Source organism: Lagopus muta, chromosome 1 (genome assembly GCF_023343835.1).
Source record: "Lagopus muta isolate bLagMut1 chromosome 1, bLagMut1 primary, whole genome shotgun sequence".
Lineage (NCBI taxonomy): Eukaryota > Metazoa > Chordata > Aves > Galliformes > Phasianidae > Lagopus > Lagopus muta.
Window position 1 is genome coordinate 156,158,212 of NC_064433.1, and position 17,979 is coordinate 156,176,190.

At 37.4% G+C, this 17,979-nt stretch overlaps 1 protein-coding gene across 1 annotated transcript in view; it reads left to right on the plus strand.

The window, feature by feature from the left end:
• KLHL1 (kelch like family member 1) overlaps positions 1–17,979 on the plus strand; it is a 221,030-nt gene that overhangs the window by 52,065 nt on the left and 150,986 nt on the right. Inside the window, exon 2 of the mRNA XM_048934404.1 lies at positions 12,246–12,428. Coding sequence (XP_048790361.1) covers positions 12,246–12,428 — 183 coding nt within the window. The remainder of the gene's footprint in view (positions 1–12,245; positions 12,429–17,979) is intronic.

The window sequence follows — 17,979 nt, forward strand, 5'->3', positions numbered from 1 at the left end:
TTTGTTGGAAATATAATACAGTGCAGAGGAAGCAGTCCAGGAGGTTTCTAGAGTGTGTGGAAGATAGCTTCCTTACACAACTAGTACAAGAGCCTACCAGTGCCCTGTTACACCTGCTCTTCACTAACAGAGAAGGACTGGTGGGAAATGTGATTGTCTTGGGCAGAGTGACCACAAAACTGTAGAATGCTTTATGCTTGGAGATGTCAGAAGGGTGACTAGCAAAACTGCTATCTTGAATTTCGAGAAGACAGACTTTGATCCGTTCAGGATGCTTGTTGCAGGGGTCCCTTGGGAGTCACTCCTTCAGGGTAAAGGGGTCCAGGAAGCCTGGACGCTGTTCAAGATGGAAATCTTAAAGGCACAAGAACAGGCTGTTTCTGAATGCTGTAAGGTGAGTTGTAGGGGAAGAAGACCGTTATGGATGAGCCGGGAATTACTGTTGAGACTCCAGAAGAAAAAGAGAGTCTATCTCCTCTGGAAGAAGGGACAGGCTACTTGGGGAGATTACAAGGAAGTTGCTAAAGTATGCAGAGAGTTAGGAATGCAAAAGCCGAACTTGAACTCAGATTGGCCATTGCAGTAAAAGAGAAATCCTTTTACTAATATATCAACGGTAAAAGAAGAACCAGGGAGAATTTCCATCCTTTACTTGATGCAGCAGAAAATGGGACCACTGAGGATAAGGAGAAAGCTGAGGTCCTCAACGCCTTCTTTACGTCTGCCTTCAATAGGCAGATCAGTTATCCACAGGGCACTTTATGCCCTAATCTGGAAGTCTGGAATGCTATGCAGAATACACCCCCAATAATTCAGGTGGAGACAGCTAGAGAGCTCCTCCTCCATCTGGACTGTCACGAGTCCATGGGACTGGATGGGTTACACCCTCAGCATTCCCCCTTTCTCAAGGCTGCATCCCAAACCATAGTACCCAAAACCCTGAGTATGACACCATTCATTCAGTGTGTCCACCCTCCTCCTTCTTTTTGTGCAGATCCCAGTCACCAACTGAGAAGACAGAGGAGAACATAGCTTACGCTCCTGATCCCTTCAGCAGTCTTCCCAGAGTCCTGAAGTCCCTTTTGATCACCTGAGAACTTATTTTGCCCACCTCTTCATTTCCAGTATGGAAAGCCAGTAATGGATAATAATCAGAAGGCTTAACCAGTTGAGCGCTGTTCCTACTAATATCTCTCACCCCGGCACCAGACAGGCAACACACCTCCCTGTCAGATGGGTCCGAGCAGCATACTGGGCCCACAGTTCCCCTCAGAAGGGAGTCCCCTACAACGACAGCCCTTCTTTTTTTTTTTTTTTTTCCTGACTGATGCCGTAGCAAAACGGGGATCAGACTGACTAGCCTTGGGCAACCTCTCCTGCATGGATGGACTTTCACCAACATCCACACCCCCCAGTCCATCCATCTCCAGAGCCTCATACCTGTTACGTAAGAGCACCCGGGAAGGTGGGACAGGCTGAGGGGCAGTCCGCTTGTTGCCCCAAACAGGGCTTTGTTCCATCCCTCCCTGTCTTGGAGGTCTCCCCTTCCCACCTGACTGTGAGATGGCAGATGATCCCCCACTGCTTGAGGAGCATTTCCCCTGCACCCTTCCTGCAGGGATGGCAGTGTATGACTCCTCCAATCAATCCCCTTCCTACAATCCCAGATGCTCCTCAGCCTTCCTACTTCCTCCTTTAGCTCTACCACCAGGCTGAGCAGATCATCCACCTGCTCACACTGCACACAGGCACACAGCTGGTATCCCAGCTGCCCTCCTGCAGCAGCGACAGGGCCAGGCATTCTCTGCAGCTTGAGACCTGAACTGCGGCATGGACACTCGTGTTTTCAGTCTGAGTCTCCACGTCCCTTTTAGCAGCAGCTCGCCGCCGTGCGGTGACCATGGCTGCACCTCGGTGTGTCCACAGAGCAACGGTTAAGTGACCTGCTAAGTGCTAAGCGCTAAGCCCCCTGCTATATATGGCAAGGTGCTGTGTTCTGCCCTGCCTGCTCGCTCATCTGCTCAGGATTTGCCCTGAAAATCACTCGTTTCACACCGAGATAACAACCCTCCTCCCTGTGTTGTCCCGCCAATGAGTGTGCAACGCTTACAGTTTCTCTGACTTTGAACGGCCCACGTGCTCCACACACCCTGACGGCTCCTCCCCGTCCCTGCGGCTTTTTCTAGGCAGGGGGGCGTGGATGCAGAGCCGTTGCCCTGGCAATGCCCACTTCATGTCAGCCGCTCTCGCAAGAGCTGCCGGGCTGCTCTGTTATCTCGGCGTTCCTGGATGAGGGAGCTGACTGAAACCCCCCTGTACCTCGTGGTCTGTCGCTTAGTTCTGGGTGGGACAGCTCTGAAACAGCAAACCTCAGCGATCAAGGTATAAGGAGGGTTTTGGCCTCTTCTCCCAGGTAACAAACAGGACCTGAGGAAATTTAGATCAGTCATAAAGAAAAGCTTTCTCTCTCAGAGAGTGGCCAGGCACTGGAATGCCCAGGGAGGTGGTGGTGTTGCCATTCCTGGCAGTGTTCAAGAGGCATCTGGATGAGGAGCTACGAGATGGTTTAGAGGCTTGTGGTAGCAGTGGTGATGGGAGTACGGTTGGACTGGATGAACTTGTAGGTCCTTTCCAACTTTGTGATTCTATGATTCTGTGAAGTTTAATACATTATGGAGAGTATTGCTTGAGCATGTACAGGGCTATAACCATTAGTTGTTAAAGAATATGAAATCCTAAACTGCTCGACAGTCCAGTTTCCAAAGTTGAAGTGGTCCCGTAGTGTAGAAGCTGAATTAGTCAAATTAGTTTTGGAGAGACTCCACCAAATTGTCAGTCATGTGTTCAATATTATCAAATAAATGTATTGAGGCTTCAAAACAGGGTAGCAGAATAGACTTTATTTCAGATAAATCTTTCCCAATGCTTTGCACGTGCAGACATGCATGTTGGAGCCATGAAGTTTGTGAGCATTGGTGAAAGACATGAGACTGTACAGGTCTGTTGTGATTAGCAGGAAGAGAATGCTTGCTTATTTGCTACCTTATGCAGTACAACCTCCCTGCTTTGAAGCATCATTTGTTCAACTTGCTTAGTAGTGGTGGGCTGGCTGTGTGTATGTGCATGTGAGTGGATTTCTCTTTATACCAAGAGCTGGATTAGAGTTTAGAATTGGGATTTTTTGAGGATTAAGCTTCCCATGGTCTTTGACATGATGACCATGGCAGTAATAGGGTTATTAAATTTTCCAACTGTCCATAATACAGTTGCACTTTGAAATTTTTTCTGAAATATATGCTAAATGCACTAGTAATACAATTCTTGCTTATTCTTTTGTATGCCACTTCCATCATTCACATCTATAATTTCTATTTGCATTGAGCACCTATTTTATTATTATATCTAATTATGAATTAGATACTAGAAGAAAATGTCTTACTAAAATAAAAAGAAATCCACATCCCTGTATTTCTGCATCCTTGTGTGGGTTAATTTATTTAGTTTATTTGATTAGATACAATCATTTGTCATAACAAAGTAAGTAATACATGACACAAACGTAATGTCATAAATTCTATTAAATTTTGCATGATTTAAGTGATCCATTCAGAAAATATAGCACTTCTGAAAGGAAGGAAGCAAAAGCAAATTTAAAGGAATCAGCTGGAGTGTGCTCTGCACTTCTTTTTATTTGTATCTGTTTATTTATTTATTTATTCCACCTGCTCACCCTAGACTATTTCACTAGGAAATTTGGGGCTGATTTTTTTTAAGAATCTGAAGCTTAATTATTCCTAAAACAGTTATGGGACTAACATAGAAGAGTGATACTCTATTGGTGGTACTGTATCAGTTTTATTAAGTTGCAACTGTTTGAGAATTACACGCCACTAACAAATTTACAGGCTGAGCTGCCTGAAAGATATGGGAGCTTTCTCTGCATAGAATATTAGAGGAGTCTTGTGGGTATTTTTTGCTTTAGCAAATTCTGGATGTACAGTCTTAAGTGCCTTTATTTGTAAGATTTTAATTTTGTGGTGAAATATGTGTATAAATAATGGATTGTTTTATGTGCAAGTTGTTTTATGTGCATAGCTTCTGAATTAAAATATTACCTGATACCATTTCCTTGTAATACTTGTCAGAAACTATCTTGTTTATTTGCTGTGGCTTTGACAGCACATAAGTTAAACTCAAAATTCTAATGTTTTATGCTTGTATTTCATGTACATGCATAGTATTAATGAATTATATTACAATATTAATATTTAATATTCATTATTTTAATGACAAAAATTATAAACTCATGTTTATAATTTATACAATACAGTATATAATACAGTACAGTTGCTCTGAATTTTGTTTTGTCCAGACAACAAAAGTTGGTAAGGCTCTGTTATCAGTTTGTCACTTTCAATTACTAGCTTTTCACATTGGTTATATTTTCTGCATTCACTTTCTTGACTGAAAATCATGCTTAGTAAAACTCTGAGTATTACTCCTAACTATGTGATTCTGAATAATGACAAAAAAATCCATAAGTGGAATTAATGCATAATGATTATTTTTTTAAGAACTGTTTGGAGAAATGCTAGCAGAATTTCTTATTTATTAAATGAACATTAATTTTAATATAACTGTTTTATCTGTAAACCAACAGTCCATCCATCCAATTTACCATTTATTAAAAAAATGTAATTTCAGTTGCAAACAGCCTTACTGACAGTTTATCTTTTATTCTGAGAAGCAGATCCGGCACCAGGGACATGACCTGAATCTTTTTGTAGACTTGGAAGCAATCTTGTTCAGACTTTTGTCCTCTACAAGGGATACTAAGACTCTGCATTCGTCTTCAGGCTTTGACTGAGTCCATTTTTTAAAAAGCTGAATAATAAAGTGCTAACACATTGGACACTTACTACCATAAAAGGTAGCATTGGAGAATAAGAGACATAATTTAACAGGAGAACTGTTTGGGTATACATATGAGCAATCTAAGAAAATAAAAAGATTCACTGCAGATCATCATTGTGATAAGCCATCGTGATTACCTGACTCCAAGGAAAGTGTGTCAGTCTGTTATTGTGTCTTCCTGAGTTTGTGTCTTTGCTGGTGCTGCTCAGCTGATGTGCAGTGATTAAAAAATAAAACACCATAAATTTGTTGAGCTGTTAAGAAATCGCCCGTCTCTCATTTCCATTATTGCATCTGCTTTTTGGTTTTCTTCCTGCACCTGTCTGCTCATTGGTACTTTTAAGCCAGAGGAATGAGTGTTTCATATTTGCAAGAAGACAGGACAATGCATCTCCATCCTGTCATGTTTAACTGCTCAAGGCAGCAGTATTAGGCTCCTTTCCAACATTCTTTACCATTTGTCCCAGATTTCCCAGTTAATAATTTCTACAGCCGAGATGAAATTCTTCCTCAGACAGATTTAAATGTCTGATGGCTTCATCTGCCATAAACAGCCACCTCATGAATTCCTATTATTTACTACTTTCATTACTGATTTGGATCAATGAAAGTAGAAAATTATTTTTAAAGACTTCAAGTAATTTATTATAATGAAACAAACAAACAAAGCACAGAAAATAACATGTGTCTTAAGAACAATAATGTATTATGTTAGAAGTGTGAGAACTTCAACTTTTCAAGTCGTTTAATTTGAAGTTGGAGTTTTGAATTTCTGGGTCCTAATAATCTTTTAAATTAAACTTTCCCTTCATAGAAATGTGGAATCAAATGTTCTAAAAAATATTTAATCAAAGCATTAAAAAAGCTTTATGATGATAATCCTGTAATCACAATGAAAATGGTGTCTCTCTATCATATTACCAGTTGGGTAGTTACAGTATAACTGCACTATGAATGCATTATGAACACTTGATTCATATATTAGGTTTTTTTGTTTTATGTGTTTGTCATAAAAGGATTAGAAGACCATAAATCAACAAATAACAAATCTTTTGTTCTTATTTATTTACTTGCTTGCTTTCTTGCTTACTTATTTGATGTATTGTGAAGCAAAGAGTCTGGCAAACAGAAGGAATTTCATCTGCACAGTAGTACAGATTTCTTTATCATTCTTCCTTTGAGTCAAAATCTTCCATAACTGAAAAAGTATGGTGAAAGATTGCAATGATTTTTGGTGGGATTGGGAGAATTATATCTGAAGAAGCAGTCGCCCTACTCTTAGTGTGAGGCTGATTCCTTGCAGTAGGAATTCTGTCTGCTTCTCTTACATTAAAAGGAGAAAGAGAAGAGAAGCCTGGGGTGTGCAGGAGGTCTGAAGGAGCTGCTGCCATTGCGCCCTGTCCTGGAACAGTCTGCCTCTGAAGGTTTGCCCCGGTCGTGCTTAGCCTCCCGGTGGTGCTTAGGTGTTGGAGCAGTGCTTGGAGAATTGCAGCCTGTAGGAAGCCCATGTGGGATCAGTTTGGGAAGGACAGTCTCCCATGGCAGGGATGTCATGTGGAGCAGAGGCAGAGAGTGACTGGGAAAGAGTGGCAGAGACAAAGTGCAACGAGCTGATCAGAGCCCACATTCCTTGTTTTGCTGCACTACTTGGGGAAAGAAAGTAGAAGAGGGTGGATGGAGAAAAAGTGTTTGGTTTGCTTTAGTCTCTTAGTAATTGACAATAAATTACATTAATATCACTATTTGGAGTCTGTTTGTGCCCATAAAAGTAAGTAAGCAATCTTTCTCCTATTTTTATTTTATTTTATTTTATTTTATTTTATTTTATTTTATTTTATTTTATTTTATTTTATGTCTTTTATTTTATTTTTTGTCTTCCTTTCTCTTCCTGTTCTTCTGAAGAAGGGGAGTGAGACAGAGATGTGGTGGAATTGAGCTACCTACCAGAGCGGAACTGCCACAATTAGTAACCTGGTAAAATTACAGTCTGAACAAACTCTTCTAAGCTTACTTCTAATTTTTTTTTCTTTTTCTGCCATGTACTAAACAAAAATGCATATATTTTTTCTCAGTAGAAACTGTTTCAGTGTAGCTCTTTATTGTCCTTGTTCTTAAAAAGTGCTGCTCAGACAACTTGTTTGAGATCATAACAACAAACTGGTAACTAGAGGCTTGTAATACTCTTAAGATCAACCCACCAGCAGTAGGTTAATACGTATTTTTGCTATTCACAGATGCCCAGGTGTCTGATTTTTTTTTCTTCTGGTGTCCAAAGAATAATTTGCATTACCAGTAGTTTGATCTTCAAATTACATTTACAAGGAAACAATGTTAACTCCAGAATGACAAATCTGTCATCTGCAATGACTGTCTAAAAATATTTTTTTGCATAGACAGGGAATGCAGTAATGCATCTCTGAGCTGAAATGGTACAAATAGTCTTATTTGATGTTCTGATTATCTTTTTTAAATTTTATAACATTAATTTTTACTAATCTCCTGAAACTCTAAGTAGAATCCTGTTGCAGATATAATTCCTGTCAGTGGAGTGAAAAGCATGCTTTTTGATGGGGGGGGGGAGGGGGAAAGACTTTAAAACTTTCTGTTGCAATAAGAAAATAGTTTAAAAGACTTAAAAAATATAAAACTTTATCTTCTGCGTTTTTTCAAGTAATAGCTAATTGGAGTCACGACTTTTGACAGTCCATCTCACTTCGTTAAGTGCAATTCCAGAATTTATATGGGGCTGCTCCGAAAGTAATGCCTCCTATTTTATTCTGTTGGTCCACAATGTTAGAGGCAGATGGTGGTGGTATGGCAGTAGAGACTGAACTTCAGATTATGGATCATTTACAGTGTTGATAATTTTTTTGGCCCCTTTTTTTTTTTTTTTCATCCTGTCATACTCAGTAGCATGATTGTAAATGCATGGAAGGTTTTGTTCTCTTAATTCTGTATCATTCACTAAATTGTTTAAAAATAAAAAGTGCTCTAGGTTAGGCATGTTTTGTGTTCTGAAATTTCAAACTGAAAGTTTGAAATTCCCGCAGTAAGTTCAGGTTTTGCACTTATGTACTAAGAAAGATTACAGGAAAAGGCCATCTGGAGTCTTTTATGTTCTTGTACCACAGAATAGGCCCTCCCATCCATACTGAGGTACAAAAGTGCTAAAAAGTGTTTTGAAAAACCAGGGGCTCTTCAGATGAGTTTATGCTGGGTTTCCTGCAGAATAATCAACAAACTTCTCACTAAATTGCTCAGAGTGCCCGAACAAATACAATATAGACAAACAGAAAATGTTACTTTTATATCACTAACTGGTCATGAGTTCATATTTTTCATGAACTGATACAAAACAAGCATTCTTTGATCTCTGAAGGTCTTTAACAATTCTTATATTGACTAACTTCTGATTAAATTTGAAGTGTTGATTATGCAGACAGAGCATTTATAATGAATAAGAGATAGCTTTTCAAAGAGGATCAGTAGCAGATTTTTCATCTAGGCTTTCTTAGAAAATATAAGATTAACTTACTGCCATCTACTAAGTTTGTTAATTTCCAAGATAGTAATTTAAAATGTGCTGTGTCTTTGGAGCTTGTTTTTGAGTAGCCATTTAATGACTTGTTAAGTGGCATAGACTGATGTGTTTGAGGGTGGAAAATGTTCTTTATAATTAGCAAGCAGAAAAGAGAGCAAAATTTGTGGCAAATTCACTGTAGCTAAACAAACACAAAAAAATTAATTTTAGCCCAATCTAGCATTATAGCACTATCATTATAAACAGAAGGCTGCACCTGTTTTTCTGGCCTTAAAAGTGCAGTGTGTTTTGGAAAGCCAGGAAGAGGCAGGATTAGTATTTTTTCTGTTCAAATGTAAGCTGACTTACACCAAGTTCTGATTTAATAAACAATATGAAACAATTCAGGCCTCCTCATTCCTGTTACTGTCATTTCTCAGAATTGTTGGTGTTGTAATTTCTGTTTTTCCTGGAGAAAGGGTAGAAGCATGTCTATTTAACCCTACCAAACTCATTTATTAGACACTGATTTCTTTCCTGTGAATTACTTGTCATTCTGATTACTCAGCAATAAAACTGAAGAAGTGTACACAGGGCCACAATCAACCTCAGGGAAAATAATTGAAAGAAAATGTTGGAATATCTTCCTGTTACCCACACTAATGAGCTTAGCTCCATCATTACAGTTTTATGTGAAAGTATTTGTTGATCATCCATGATGTGAAAGTAAACTTGGATATCTGTTCAATGTGGTTGGCAGTCCAGATAGAACGTAAGCAGATGATGTCACTCGTGGAAATATGACAGTTATTTTAAAGTTTAAAGGGAGCTTCTAAAAGCTGTATTGCAGGGGCTGTTTGAATGTCTAATATGACGAATACAACAGATTTAAGGAAATGTCCTTTTTCTGAATCATCAGTTCATAACTGTTTCTTTTAAGTATGGGTAATAAAGTTTTTCCACTTCAATTTCTTCTGTACTCTCAGTTTGTATCTAATATAAACCACTCAATCGTCACATATATGGTAACCTTACCAAAATACAAATTGTAATATTGATTAATTAAAAACAGATGATGATTTCTCAGAGTCCAGTTTAATTCTACGTAGGTGACATTAATGTGCGTAGTAATTTCAAAAGGTAACATTCTAGTACATGCATATGGCACAAATCAGAAGATGAGATAGAAATCGGGGTGAATTGGGTCTGCATAAGATCATATACCGGACACCTTGTTCTAACTATTTTAAAGGAATGTTGTGAAGCGTAGCTATTTCCTATGACAGAAGGATGGACCAATCTTTCCTCATCTCCCCCGTGTTTCCACATACAGGAGAGTGCACAGGACACCTCTGGACAAAAATAATGCAAAAATAAATCACTTGTATATGTCAAAAGGAAATACTCTATTTCTAAATTATATTATAGTCTATCAAAAGTCAATAATATGTTAAAATACATATTTTTAAAAAATAACTGTGTATCATATTAACAACTATTTTTTTAATTATTGTTTCCAGCACCAGAAGCGTGGGTTGCCTTATATTAAGGTCTGTTAATAATATTCCTTAGAACATGGTACCCAATTAATGCAAAGTTTATGTAACAAAACTTATGTCATTAGTGTAAATTATCAAAATTACTTACTCTTTTGAGTATTTTCCTTTCAATAGAGTATGTAGATAATGAGATTGGTTTGAATTAAAATTGGTAATATAATTTAATTTGATGGACTGAAGTATGTCAATGGTTTATGTGCTAGTTTGGCCCGGTTTCGTGACCAGTGGGGCAGAGGGATCCATGGACCCACTCCCTGGGAAAAGGGGGAAGAGGGGAAAAGAGAAGGGAGATGGGCCTAAAAGCAAAACTGAGAAGGAAAGTTAATAAGATCGGAATGCAAGGTAACACAATACAACTGGAAGTGTGGCTAATAAATCAAATAAAATGAGAAAGAGAGTGCCCCTAACCCAAAGCCTTACTCTAATGCTGAAGGCGAGATGTCTACGGAGCACACGCATTGCTGAGACAAGCAGAAAAAGGGGCATCTTGTGATCTGCAAACAGGTTTATCTTTCCCTCTGAATGGAAAACAGAAATGCAAAGTCTACTGGGGTATGTAGTTCTTTTCTGAGAACCAGGTACCTGGAAAATCGACAGTCCATGGAATTGGAACATTAACTCTTTAACTCCCAGTGCTTTTATGTTGTTATGATGTTATGATGTGGAATACTGTCATGGTTTTATGATTTTTGGTTATCAGTATTCCACACCATAACATCATGTAATGCACTAGGGATTTGACTTCTGATGCTCAAGTTCCGAGTGCCTGTCCAACAGAGAAAAACTACATTTCCCCAGGAGGCTTTGCAGTCAGTGAGGAGATACAACTCTGTGCAAGGTCGCCTGATGCTCTCTTCTTCGCCTGCGCTTCTCCGTACACTCTGCTCCATCTGCTTTTCTTCATCGGCTCAACTGGACTGCACTTCTCACCTCAGCGTTGTGGTGAGGCCTATCCACCTTTCAGACACACTCTCTCTCTCTCATTATATTTTGCTGATACTATATTTAGTAAATTAGTTTGTTCCACCTCAGATTATTGCCGCTGTTTTCAATTATTTTGGGGTCCCCTTTTTCCCTTTTCTGGAGGCATGGATCCACAGATCCCTCTGCCCCACTGACCACGGAACCGGGCCAAACCAGCCTGTAAACTGTTGACAAATACCGATAAAAAAAATCATAAAACAGTGACATTTTCTTTTCAGTGGAATTGTAGGTAATGAGATTGATTTGAATTAAAATGGTAATATAATTTAATTTCGTGGACTGAAGTATGTTCTTTAATACTGATGGTCTTCTATTGAATATGTATCTTGTTTTATATGTACCTGGTTGAAGAAAATGATGTAATCAGCATCATCTGTGAAGCCCTCCATTTTCAGCTCATAATATTTTTTGTAAAGAATGTCTGTTTCATTAATTGTTTTGAAGTGCATATTTCCTCAAAGGCTAGTACTGGTGGACAGATTTTCTAATTTTCAGTAAAGGTCTGAATCAGAAGTCCTGAACTAAATGAAATAAAACTAGTAAAATTGGACTATACCTTGAAGAAAAAAAATGCATTTTTTTCCTATTTCTATTTTATTTTTCAGTTTACAGATTGTAGACATCATCATCTTTGCAGGCTATATTTACTTTGCATTAGTGAGCCTTTTGGTTAAAAAACATCCCTATATATACATAACTATAAAATAAGTAAACTAGAGTTTTAATTTTCTTCTCAAGTTGGTGTAAAATGAATGTGAATTTGAAGAAATGAGCTAGTGCAGGTGCTCTTAGTGTCGGTGGAAAAACAGAGTTGCTTTTTCCATTCTTTTGTTTTGTGAAGTCATGTTAAAAATTAAACAGAAAAATAGGTAATTTGTTTAATTCTGTAGAATAATTTTGTTCTAACGTGCTACAAATAAGAAAGTAATAATATTTTGGCAATGAAGACCTAGCTGTACTGTCATCTTTATCAATAATGTACTGCACTTCTATTTGTTGTCTTTGTTTATGTTGTAATAACTTTATCAAAGAGGAAAGAAATGCACTATTCCTGCGCCCATGCTTTTTTTTTTTTTTTTTTTTTTTTAAGGCAAAAAACCTCACATATTTCAGTGTTAGAAGCCTTATACCTTGTCCCTTCTTGTATTTCTGGTGATGAGAGTTTTGAAGGATGCAATAATTGCATTTATTAGCTTCCAGAGGTTTGACATGGTGTCTAGGCAACTGGTCACGCCTTGCCAACATGGAACTTCTTTTGTGGTTTACAGGCTGTCAGCAGCCAGCCATCCTTTATCACCTCACTGCGACATAGATTCAAGTACCTCTGAGGAATTCTACCAGGCTGTTCACCACGCTGAACAAACCTTCAGAAAAATGGAGAGCTACCTGAAGCAACAGCAGCTCTGTGATGTTATCCTGATTGCTGGGGATCGCAAGATACCTGCTCACAGGTAGGATGTAAACATATTACATCAAATATTTGTGATCTACTTATTTCATAGAACAGGATTTTCTGTGGCTCCTTATGCCTGCTTCCTTCTTGCCTCCCATCACAAGTGTAAATGACTGTAGAAGGTGCTATCTGAAAGTTCAGTCTTCGAAGGTATTATGCAGGATCTCTCTGACACGTACAGTAGAATAATAATACTGAGCACTAACTTCTCATGTTTCCTTTCAATGTACTGAAAAATGGCTTAATAACTTAGAATAAGTATAAAAATTAATTTTAGTAAATATAAAGACTGTATGTCATTATCATTTTCAAAATGGCTTAAGAGTATTAAAACAGCTAGTATGTAAGAATCTATGCTTGATTTTGGAACATAATTAGAGCTTAAAATAGTTATAGTCATCTGAGATTTTGGTCTTTGCCATATCCTTTGACTTTGTACATGCAAATGAAAATCCACTCCAAGAGTTCATATTAAAATACACAAAATGCTTTTAAATTTCCAGTTAGAGAGCGAGTATTTTTGCATTTAAACTCTGTGTAAGGCTACAGTCTAAGGGTGACCTCTTCCTTGCCTATGCCCTAGTTTATCTCCTGAAATAGTAAACATTCCTGAATGAACAAAAATTAATAGAAATAATGATAAATTGGTTGTTCCTCTCTGACAGGTTCTTGGTCTATTTATGCATTTCACATTTTCCAGCACAGATGAGAAAAAAAGTAAAACAAATGCAATGCCTGAATCTACACTCTTAAACTGTTAAGAAAACATACTCACTAAATATACATAAATATTGTTAATGCTTTGCCTTGTTGAATATAGATTACTTAAAATACTATTTTAAAATAGTATATAGAAATGCTATTTTTAGCAGTATATTTTTTGCCGTTTTTATTTATTTTGGTAGAGTGCATAGTTTGTAGAAAAGGATACAGAGGAAACTGCAGTATGTATATTTTTAATTAATCTGGTTCACTCTTCCCACTGTTTTTAAGACAGCTGTACATGTTTGTATTCCTGACTGTCAGTAGTAAATTTAATTTCACCTTTGTCATTTCAGTTCTACAGCATATCTAAGTCCTTCTGGTGTTGAGCAAATACTTCAATAAGGAGAGGACTGATAATGAAATAATAAGCAAAATCATATATATATTTTTTTCTTCTAATAAACCTTCAGACAACTTTCCATTGATCTCTCCAGTCAAAAGACTGGGTGTCAAAAAATTGGTCAAATAACTTTTGAATTGTGTATAATTGAAAATACTATATTTTGAACAAATTGTAATTTTGTCCAACAAGAAAAAAATGAAGAGAAGGGTTTTCTGAATTTTATTTTTGTTTTCTACTATTTGTTTTGATTTAGATAGTTGTGACTGGACAAGCACAGAAAAATGGCTTTCTGCTTGCTTTTAGCTTGGCTATTACAATCCTAAAATATAATTTAATTTGGAAGAGACCTTCTAGAGTCAGATTCAACAGCCTCTGTTGAAAGCAGGCCCAAGTCCAAAGTTAGATTAGCCTGTTGAGGCTCATTAAATATTGGCATTTACAAAGGTTCCTCTCTTGGCAGCCTCTTCCAGTCTCTGATTATCCTCACTGCCTTTAGTGATCCAGCATGTATGTAGTTTTTATGAAGATTTGCTTTGTGATTTCTTTGATCAGAAGAACAAAACTGGGATACATCTTGGGATGGAAGTTACATTCTTTTCCAGTCTCTGGAAACATCTTACAGTTGTCATGGTCTGACAAAGATAAGAGAGAACGTTTTCTCTGTGACATTGTTGAGCTAACTTAAGCCACTCCTCTTTGAATACATTCTCTCTGGTCCCACGGACTCTTCCGATTTATTTGTACTGCTCCCTAAGTACTTTTTCCTCTGCTATAAGGGATACTTTGTACCCCGTAGATCTTGCCTCTAGGCACAGGAACATGGAGGTCCTGAAAGTATGAAGAAAACAGCAGCAACAACAACCACAACAAAAAGACTGAGCCTAAGAAAGTTTTAAGTAGTGCAGCCTTTTCTGAGTCCTTTGCTGCTGCTCTGTTGAGCAGTGGTAAAAAAAAAAAATCACCTAGTCTTATTGGCAATAAAATTAAAGAAATTCTTTCTCCCTTCATATCCTTTGTTAACTCTCACCTGTACCAAATCTTTCTTCTTGATTAATTCAATTTCTGCATCCTGGGGCAGTGCCTCTGTATTTCCCCCAGGTTGTGCATCCCTGCTGAGAACTTCTGTGTACTTCTTCCTTTTGAGTTCAACCAGGAATCACTTCTGACAACTGGGGTTGTAATTTCCCATTTTACTGACTGCTATCAGGATTTGTTGTCCTAAACTGTTGTCTTATGGTCACTGCAGCTATGTTTGACACCAGTATCACAGTTCCGGCACTATTTTCCCCCAGATTATTCAGAAATAGAATCAACAAAGTGCCTCCTCTAGTTAATGTTTTACGCAAAGCAGGATAGACATTATTGATATTGTATTCTGTAATCCTGCTTGTAGGATAATCAGTATTTGTGGAATTTATATATTCAGCAGTATATATTAAGTGGAACATTTCCTGTGCAAAGTTTATAAAATCTTATCCTGGATAAAACAAAATCTTATCAATAAAAATCCACCTAAAACTATTTTATTTGAGGTAAATAAAAACATATTACAAACCATAGTGTATAATAAAGATTGTGATCTGCAATCTGTAATCTCTGTAATTATGTAATTATTGTAAACTGTAATTATTTCCAGTCTCATTTAGTCTTTTTTTCTCTCTTCTCCAATCACTTACAGAGGAATAATATCAGATAAGCTCTGGCCTTAATGCTGCCAGGTTACTTTTTGTCACTTGTATTTATCTAATTTTCATTATTTTCTATATTTTCATTTCTCATAAGTAAAGGTATAATGTTTCACTGGAAGGCAGATCATAAAACATTATCATGGAGGTCTAGTTTTCCACTTGAAGGCATCACGCCAAACTCTTAGTCTTATAGCTGCTCTTCATTTTTCTGGTGACTCAAACAGCTTTTAAGTGTCCTGAGCTGTTTTGTCGGCTCATGAATTGCAATGATGAGAAGGCAATCACAAGAGATTCTGAGAAAATATGTAAACCTCTGTAACAGAAAGTAGTTGAAATTTAAATAAAGATGGGGAAAAAAAAAAAAAAAAGTAAAACCTAGCTCCATTGCTGCTTCGCTATAGCATGTAGAGACAATAATCAAATGTAAATACATAATATATTTAAAAAAAGGGAAATGCTGAAATAATATTTTCACTTTTTTTCAGTTATACTATTGCACTGATAATAGTCCACCTTCATTTTAAAACTTTATTAAGATGGAATTTGTAATTTCTCCATTAATTCTGTAGATACACAGTGTTGTGTGTTTTTTTGTTTTGCTTTTTCTGTATTTGCTATTTGGACTAAAACTTCTTAAAGACAAGAAATTTATCATAACTTCAGTATGGAATAAAAAGAACTCAGGCACTGCTATTACAAAACAAACAAATTAAAAAAATCTTTGTAGTTGGCACTTTCTTCCTATTCACTGTTTGCAATCAACCAAATGCAATGTAAAAGAAGATTTGTAATCAAGCAATAATTCCATGGGTCAACATGAAAATAAAAATGGAGATCTGCCTAAAATAATTCAGATGTGCTGAGTGAAAACAGCTCACTTGAATTGCAGTGCCCTCCAGTACTCCAGTTTCAATGCTATACAGCTTCTCAATCAAGTTTGAAAAAATACTGCCAAGAAAGCAGGTAAAGTCAATGCAAATAGTAGATAAAACTTTATGATTTGTATTGGAGACTTTCTTAAAAATTGCAGCCATGATTGCCTGATGCTACAGGCAGATATAACTCAGCATAACGTTTAAGCTATTAGTTAGATTTTGTGTAGGAATGGTGCACAAATAATTTACGGAGACTCAAAGGAGGAAAAAGAGTAAGTGCTATAAGCCGGGAATTTATCAATCCCTATTCATTTAAAACGAAAACTTTCACATAACAGGGAGTGAATTACGATATAAACAGAAAATCCAATTAAAAAAAAAAATATTGAAGATTTACATTCTCAACTTGTAATTCTGACTTTGGTCACACGAGGTTAAGCAGATAAAACCAAATTTTGAATGGAATAGACTAAGAAATGAAAAAACAAAACAAAACAAAACCAGAAACTGAGCTTTGTTACAGATATATTTTTATATTTTTATTTATAGATCAGTTTATCATGGGAAAACTGAGTTCTATATTTGCTTTTCCATATTTGTTTTATATTTGTTTTTCCATACTATCAAGTAAATTTAAATTAAAATTAAATTTAGGACTAAAGGGAATGAGTTCCAGCTGTGCCAGGGGAGATTTAGGCTAGACTTTAGGAAATACTACTTTTCTGAAAGAGTAGTCAGGCACTGGAATGGGCTGCCCAGGGAGGTGGAAGAATCACCGACCCTGGAGGTGTTTGAGGATGTTTGGATGTTGTGTTGAGGGACATGGTTTAGTGAGAACTATTGGTGATGAGTGGATGGTGGGACTGGATGATTTTGTAGGTCTTTTCCAATCTTCGTGATTCTGTGATTCTGTGAAATGTAGGCATTGGAGTAGGCATCTTCCTGATTTTCAATATAAAGAGCATATATAATATAAATTGTGGTAGCAATGGTGGTGTTCCTCATCATTCCCTATAGCTGGAGAGGTAGAGTAGAACACAATTTATGCTCCCAAATCTCTGACCAGTCGCCCCAAGGCTCTGAAGTCCTTCTTCATAGACCTTAGGAAGTTCTTCCTATTTCATCACTGCTTACCTGAAACAAAAACAGACAATAATCTGAGGGCCGTACTAGGGAAGGAACTTTCTTCCTTACATCTTTAACCCAGGACCCTGGAAGGAAGCAGACCTCCCTGTGTAGAGGGTCTGGTCTACATATTGGGCCTTTGTACCTGTCAGGGGCAAGTCACCAATGACAATAACACTTTTTTTTTTTTTTTTTTTTTTTTTTTCCTTGCTGAGGAGGTTTCAGTACTAAGGGTAGTCTGACTCACCTTTGGTGGCACTTCTAAGTGGGAAGAACCATCATCCCCACTGGTCCAGTGTCTCGCTCCAATTTATAGGAGGGAGAAGAGGTTCTTTTAATATCTGTATACCCAGCTTGAGATTAAGAAATAATGGTTCAAATGTTGGTCTGATCAGTTTATTACAAATTTTAATTAGGGAGATGGGGAAGGGGAGGACGGACACTATTATGAATTAGGGTAATGGGGAAGGGAAGGAGGGCGACAGAAAAGATCGGAAATAGAAGCAAGGGGTCTTTATAGGAAGCAAGAGGGAGATAGTCACCACCATGGATCCAACGTAGTTCATAGTTCAATCATCGATCTTCAGTAGTGGTGGGTTGTTGGGCATCGTTGCTCTGTTGATGATGATGGTGACCATGGCGATGATGGCCCCTTTTCAATGGTAGCACCAACTTATTTATAAGTCCAAAGTGGTCGAGTCAGCTCTCTTTGGAGTTGCTCTGGGATCTCAGCAGAAACTCCTTTGTTCCTAT